We start from the raw sequence: 7,177 nt of genomic DNA on the forward strand, positions 1-7,177 counted from the left end.
ATTTGGGTTTTTTGCTCTGATAACAATTTACAGCCTGGAACTATGGGCAATGACTTTGACACAAATCGGAATAGGTTTATAAAAGTATAATTTAAAACACTAGGTATATTACATACCTACATACTTAGTATTTTAGACATTAGACAGCAGATGGCTGTCTAATGCCATCTGCTACTGAGATATCCTTATTAACAGTTAGTGATTATGTGTGCTACATACAGAATAAGGATTACATATTATTTACAAGAGACCAAGATATAGTCTCTGTGTTTTAAACTTATCTAAGTCTGTAAACAGCTTTTTGTTAAAACATCAGGTCAAAAATCATTCCTTGTCAATTCATCATATCTTCTTGTTTTTGCTTAATGGATGTGTTCCAGGGTAGCCCACGCTCTGGTGCAGTTTAAAAGCTTGGTTAGAAAGAGAAACATGTTTTAAGGTGCGTAAGCATGTTTTTGCATGCTGCTGCATAACTGGATCATGTTTATTTATTCGTATCCACCAGGGCAGGAAAGTGGATTTAGGGACAAAAGTCAAGTGCGCCTTAAAGTTGAGGCGCACACATCTGCCTCATCCAAGTTGCACTTGGATCTGTCTCCGAACATTTTTTTTAAATCCATGATCCGTGGTAAAAGTGCATGGAGGGACAGTAGTAAATTCAGCAGCAGTGGTCGTGTGTGGTGGGGAGGGGCTGCTGTTTGTTGCTCCCTTATCATGAGCCATTAGCGGGGAGAGGGAGGGGGCAGAGGAGGGGTTACAAACCCAGTCCCGTGGAACATCCTGCAAACACATCTCAGAGTCTGGACAAAAGTGTCAACAGTTAGCAGCGCACCAAAAAACAACACTTTTACTTCTCTCCTCACATGAAATAAGCTTTTGCCACTGCATTCTCCGGCTCAGTGCAGCGGCTGGACTTATGTGTTTGGACGTGCGTCGGTGGGATATCCGGAATGGGGAATCCGTAGGAGGAGACGTCGCTGTCTGGTGTGCAGTCCACAGATAGAGCGCGCACACAAGACGAGATGGACTTTAAGAAGACCAAATTTGGAAGGTAAACTTATCGCCGTGGTATAACCATGCGGTTGGCCACCAATTGGATCAATTTGGTGCGTTCTGGCGTAATGGCGCACGTGGATACTTTTATTATATTGCTTGGAGCGCACACATTTATTAAAAAAAAAAAGTTTAAATATACAGATAAACGCACGCATCTCATCACTATTCTCGGCTAATGTAACATCAGTTAGTTTACTCGAAAATAATCCAATTCCAAACCGAACATACTTGGTTAGTTTGGCTGCATCATTTTGAAGATCAGAAAGTGATACACAAGAAATCACTTAGAGCAAGAAGCATATGATAAGACATTAATGTACCTCTATTAGCGAGCCTTTATTTTATTTTGCTTTGATCATCACTTGCGACTCGATTCAACAAAGCATGATCAAGTAGTCTACACTTTTTCTTCTTTAAGAAAATACATTGCTCATTTGAAACAACAAAACCAAACAAAAACACTCGATATTGTGTTTTTTATTATTATTTTTTACATATATTGCCATGCATGTGTATTTTATGCAAAAGTCATTATTAACAGTAGACTGGAATATATTACTTTAATCATATTTTTGATGGGTTGACACTACACTGTTGGTGATTCAGGGGACATTAGCAGGTTCACCTCCTGCAGCCCACCATGTTTGTGTAAAATTCTCTCACAGAATTCCTCATATAATCAAGCAAAGTGTTATTTATTTTTCAAATTCTGTCTTATACATTGTATTTGTCTATTTGATGTTTATGCATTTCACGCTTAAGACACATTTTCACTGTTGGGACAATGAAATTCATCTTATTTTATCAAAGACAAAATATTTGGAAAGTTATACTGCATTTGAATATACTCACGACAGTATCTATAGTAAAAAAAAAATAATAATAATAAAATAAAAAAAACCCTGTGCACATGGTAATCATTATGCAAAACCTGGTCCCATGGCAGGATAAGTAGATCTCTAAAAATAAAATGAGCACTGATCTCCAAAACAGTCTTTGACTGTTACACAAATGTACCCATAGTTCTGCAGATCTACTTAAAAGCTATTGATCCTATTGTGTATAATGTGCACTAACAGGCCCTCGCACTAAAATACCCTTGCACCCCACCTCTACCCCAGCTCGGGATTCACGTGTACAGGTTTACTCTGTGGCCTGAGCAGGGATAGTGCAAGACTCATGATGACAATGTCCCCTCTGATCACATCCTCCCTCCGCTGCTACACCCCACCCCCTCCCCTTTTCCTTTCACATCATTACACACATGCACAACAAACATGCACTCACACCGCTCTGTCATAACTGATTAGAGGGACTCGCAGTGTGGCATTCAGGGCCATTGATGGAGCCACAATACAGAAACAGACAAGAGAGCTGGACATAAAAAAGAAGGTCATGCAAAATGATTTAATTTGGGTTTCAAAGCCTATATTGTCATCTTATTGCATTTTACTTTGACCAGCCCTTCGGCAGTGGGTCATTTAAGGATTTCCTTTTAAATTTACAACTGAGAAGATGGTAGTGGTTCAGTTGCATCCACATACAAACTCAAAAATACAATTCAATCCTCATTACTACTACTACTACTACTACTACTATCACTACTACTACTACTACACTACTACTACTACTACTTCACCCACCTTTCCGAGAAGAAATCTAATGACATCAGATTTTCATTCAGAAATTCTGACATATTCCATTTGTTCTACACTTCAAATAGTCATAATTGTATTCCTTGTATATTTTTTAAATTTTATTATCTTATTGCTTTGACTACAATCTCGTGTCTGTAGAATGTTCCAGATGAATCCAGTTGCGCGTGTTTATTCGGGGCATAGACCGTTATACATAATCAAATAACACAGCTGACCAACAGAAACACCTGTGGCCCAGAACACCACTGCTTTTGGAGTACTCGTGTGCGTCTTGACGTGTGAAACGTGATTTCGTAACAGCTCCAGATGTGTTTTTTCCCCTCTGTAAGCTGAGATTTACTGCTGATTAAAACCAACGTGTGCTCTAACTATGAATGGAGTAAGGCTGCCCAAGTAAACGGCAGCCAAAATGCAAATGCGGTTAATGGTTAGTCAGTAACCGTGGTTACACCGAAAAATCAGTCAGTCATCATGTACACAGTGTAAAATAAAAGGGGAATATTAAGGTACATGAATTAACAGAAGTATACTAGTGCAATTACATATGCACAGCTCAAATTAAAATGTATTTAAGTGTCATTAACATTATATTATCAAAATGACAAACTTTCTATACATTTTAAAAACAATGATGATAATAAAATGCACACAAGTTGATCTGTAAAAGGCAAGGTAGTTAAGTGCACAGATAATTTATGATCTTATATTTGAGTATTTTGTATGAAAAGCTTTGGGGTCTTTCTATTCTGGGCATCCTGTTATATGCACTTTTTCCCATTCAAAACATAGGATATTTGTTTTAAATTGTTAATCCACATGATAACAGTAGATACATAGAGTTTTTTTTAATGGATTTTAGTTGTTTGGTGAGCCTACCCCCTGATGTTTTAACTTGTTCTCTCTCAACCGTAAACACACGGTTACTTATTAACCACTGAAACAGCATTTGGTCTTTACATACCCCCCTTAAACTTCTTTCTCTTTTCATGTCTAGATTTATGAACTGCAGAGTACCACCCAGTAAAAGATACCAGCCCACCGAATACGAACACGCAGCCAACTGTGCGACGCATGGAGTAAGTACACACAAGACCGCCTTAAGGAATACTTAGGACTCTCTCCGATGGAATGGCAGTGAGGATTGTGAGGAGGTGGGCTTTTGAATGCACTTGATAATCTGTGATTCAGCCTGTAGCATTCTCTAATCTGCTGTAATCCCTGGAGGCCTTTGGCTGTGAGAGCGTGGAGAGTGAATCAAACACACATAAACATGAAAGAAATCATTGAGAAAACATGCACATAATGACTGTTAATCTTTGAGAGGCATAACATCCTCCCCTGAGATGAACTAAGATGCAATGAAGAACAAAAACTATCCATGCAATTTTCCATGTACACTGTCTAAAACTGGCCAGCAATTATGAAAATTTTATGAAGTGTGAACTGTTTTTACCAAAAATGAATATTAACGTGTACAATGCAATGTGTCAGAGTTACAGATGAGAAGAAAAGAGCCTAATAATTGTCTTTTTTCAATTTCATCAGAATTCTTTAATCAAGCCAGTTTGTTTTAAAATCACAACACAAGAAAGAGTCACATTCAAATTCATGTTCATGTTATCATTTATTACACGTTTATTACACATGTATTGAACGTGTTGAATTCTATACTAATATCTTTGAAAGGCTCTTTTAATTTGTGCAATCTAATGTAAAGCTAAATTGCTCTATATATTTATATTCTTTATCACTGTTTTCATAGTTCTGGATCCTCCCCAGTCTGGTTGGTGGGTCAGTGCTGTACTTCTTATCCGTGGACCAATGGCATCGTGTCGCTGCCTGGCTCTATGGAAGCGGCCTCACCGGTCTATTTGTCACCTCCACACTCTTCCACACTGCTGCTTGGAAAATCGGCCATCTCCGGTGCGTACGTGATCCACACCAGATGTCTATCACAACATAGACACCCTGTTAGGTTAATTATAATGATGCCAGAAGGCTATGATGCAAACAACAGATGTTACATGGTGGTTCCTCATACTACACTACATGAGGTGACTAGACTGTATAATGTTCACATAAGAGCTGATCCTGTGTTGTTGTACAGAGGATTATGGCCTACATGACTGTCCTCAGAAAGACACAACAAATGCCAGTATGGAAAATTCAAGGTTGAGAGGTGACTAATCTGAAAAGTTGTTTTCACAAAATATAGACTCTGTCTTTGAAATTCAAGACTTACACATCATACGGCTATTCAATGTTGATAAAATTATATAAATTGATGTTATGCATTATATTATGTGTTGTATGCTGCCTGAAATACGATTTTCCTTCTGGATAATAAAGTACCTACCTGTCTGTCTGCTGCAGATATCAGTGTTTTTCCATTATCAAGAATATTAAAAGATGGGACTTAAGTAGGATGGGGCAATTATTTTATATTTAATCAAGATCAAAATTAATTCATGTCTAATTGGGAATGAAATGCTTGTTTTTATCAAGCCAATCCCAGCCAGTCCTCTGTCAATAAAGCAGAGTATGGTCTTAAGAGGAAGAAATTTGGTTATTTTTGTTTTTGTTAAATTTGAATGTTAAACAAAAGTCTGTCTTTTTGAAAAACAATACAAAATTTTATTGTAGTTTCACTGGGTTAACAAAGATAGAGCCACATTTGGTAAATTTATTGCAGAAGCACATACAATGAAATACATACAATAACTAATAATTCTATTTATCAGGAAAGTTGAGCAGCGTTTCCACATGTGCGACAGAATGGCCATCTATTTCTTCATAGCTGCCACCTACTCTCCTTGGTGAGTCACAGTGTTTATTTCAATATTCCACTACAAAGTATTACTATTCAAATCTTAGACAACAAAGCCAGACTGTCTTGTTTGTTTAGGCTGATGCTGCGGGAGCTCGGACCTTGGGCCTGCCACATGCGCTGGTTAATCTGGGTCATGGCTTGTGTAGGGTCCATGTATGTGTTCTTCTTCCACGAGAGGTAACCGAGTCCCTTCTTCACGCTTTGTCCTGGTTTGACACTGGACACCAGGGACCAATGTTTAAAGCAAAAACAATGGCGCGTGATGTTGAACATGGATGTTTTGTTGTCTCATGTTGCGTTTTTGGTAACTGTAGGTACAAGCTGCTCGAACTGTTGGGCTATGTGTCCATGGGGGCCGTGCCGGCATTGGTCATCCTGTCTATGGTAAGAGTAAACAACCACTAGCTTTGACTTTGTGTCTCCTTTTTGGCAAATAAATATTTCCTTCCTTTTACTGTGTGAAAAAAGACAAATATGTTGTTTTTTTTTTTAATGCAGATATATGGACAATGGATAATGATATATAAAATAGCAACTTCCTCAAATCTATTGTTTAACATCTTTTCAGCTGATGAGGATGTGTGGGTCTTACCAGCTGTACACCTATAGTAAATTACAGTAGAATTTCCCCCTATTCTATTCTACAGGGCCAAAAAAAGAAACTTAGGTTAGAGGGTAAAAAAAAAAAGTACAAAAAACAAACCAAGAGCGTGAGAAGTCAGAAAAGCTTGGGAAGCGTAGTCCTCTTCAATGGGAATCTTATCCTATCCCTATTTTGTAGTGAACTGGAATGAGATCTCCTTGTTCAAGGGTAAATCTAGAAATCCTTAAAGCCCAATTAATATATCAAATTAAATCTGTAAATTTGTAAAAAAAAAAAGTTTTAATACCATCTTTCTTACACATCAACATTGCCAAAACAGGCTGGTGATAAGTTTTCTATAACCTGATATCATTCATGCATGCTTGTTTTGTGTTTTCCAGGTGGAGCGTGCAGGTGTGGGCGAGCTGGCAGTTGGCGGACTCTTTTACGTGGTGGGCGTGGTCTTCTTTAAGAGTGATGGCGTGGTTCCGTTTGCTCACGCGATCTGGCACTTGTTTGTGGCAGCTGGAGCGAGTGTGCACTACTATGCCATATGGAAGTACCTGTACGTACCGGGGCCACTGCTGCAGACCTCTAGGTGACAGGGAAACGTCACTGTGGGACTGTGGTCATGGTATAGCTGCTATTGATTATTAGGGGCCAAACCGTAGGACCAGCCATTCTTTGCTATATGCAAAAATAACAATGAATGTCAAACAGGGCATTAAAGTCTATCAAGATAGGTTGACAGCACCAAGCACTGAAGTCTGCTGAAGCCAAGTCTTTCTCTAACACATTCCAAGTATTGTGCCATTACTTAAATTGGAGACATTCCTCAACTTTGCAATAGTGCCGTTTTACTCATAAAAGTAACCAACTTTCGGCAAGGTCAGTATGTTTTTAATGATCCCTGAACAGATGTTGTTGGCCTTGGCAAAAAAACATTTGTTTTCCATTGATCAAAAGTGCTTTTATACACAGCAGGTATCACAAAAGCGAGCTGGTCTGGTTACGATCCTGTGGCAGTTTTTTTTTTAGATTCCATAAAAT

General features: G+C 38.4%; 1 protein-coding gene across 1 annotated transcript; it reads left to right on the forward strand.

Annotated features, from left to right (window-relative positions):
* The first annotated feature begins 779 nt into the window (after positions 1-779).
* Positions 780-7,093, forward strand: mmd2a (monocyte to macrophage differentiation-associated 2a). Its single transcript, XM_020927283.2, has 7 exons — positions 780-1,051; positions 3,709-3,790; positions 4,477-4,637; positions 5,456-5,530; positions 5,620-5,721; positions 5,859-5,928; positions 6,529-7,093. Exons 1-7 carry the CDS (start codon positions 1,023-1,025, stop codon positions 6,727-6,729), a joined length of 720 nt encoding a protein of 239 aa, XP_020782942.1. The 5' UTR covers positions 780-1,022; the 3' UTR covers positions 6,730-7,093.
* Positions 7,094-7,177: the final 84 nt, after the last annotated feature.

Source organism: Boleophthalmus pectinirostris, unplaced genomic scaffold, assembly GCF_026225935.1.
Source record: "Boleophthalmus pectinirostris isolate CB_2022bp ecotype Guang Dong unplaced genomic scaffold, ASM2622593v1 HiC_scaffold_2826, whole genome shotgun sequence".
In the NCBI taxonomy this organism is placed as follows: Eukaryota; Metazoa; Chordata; class Actinopteri; order Gobiiformes; family Gobiidae; genus Boleophthalmus; species Boleophthalmus pectinirostris.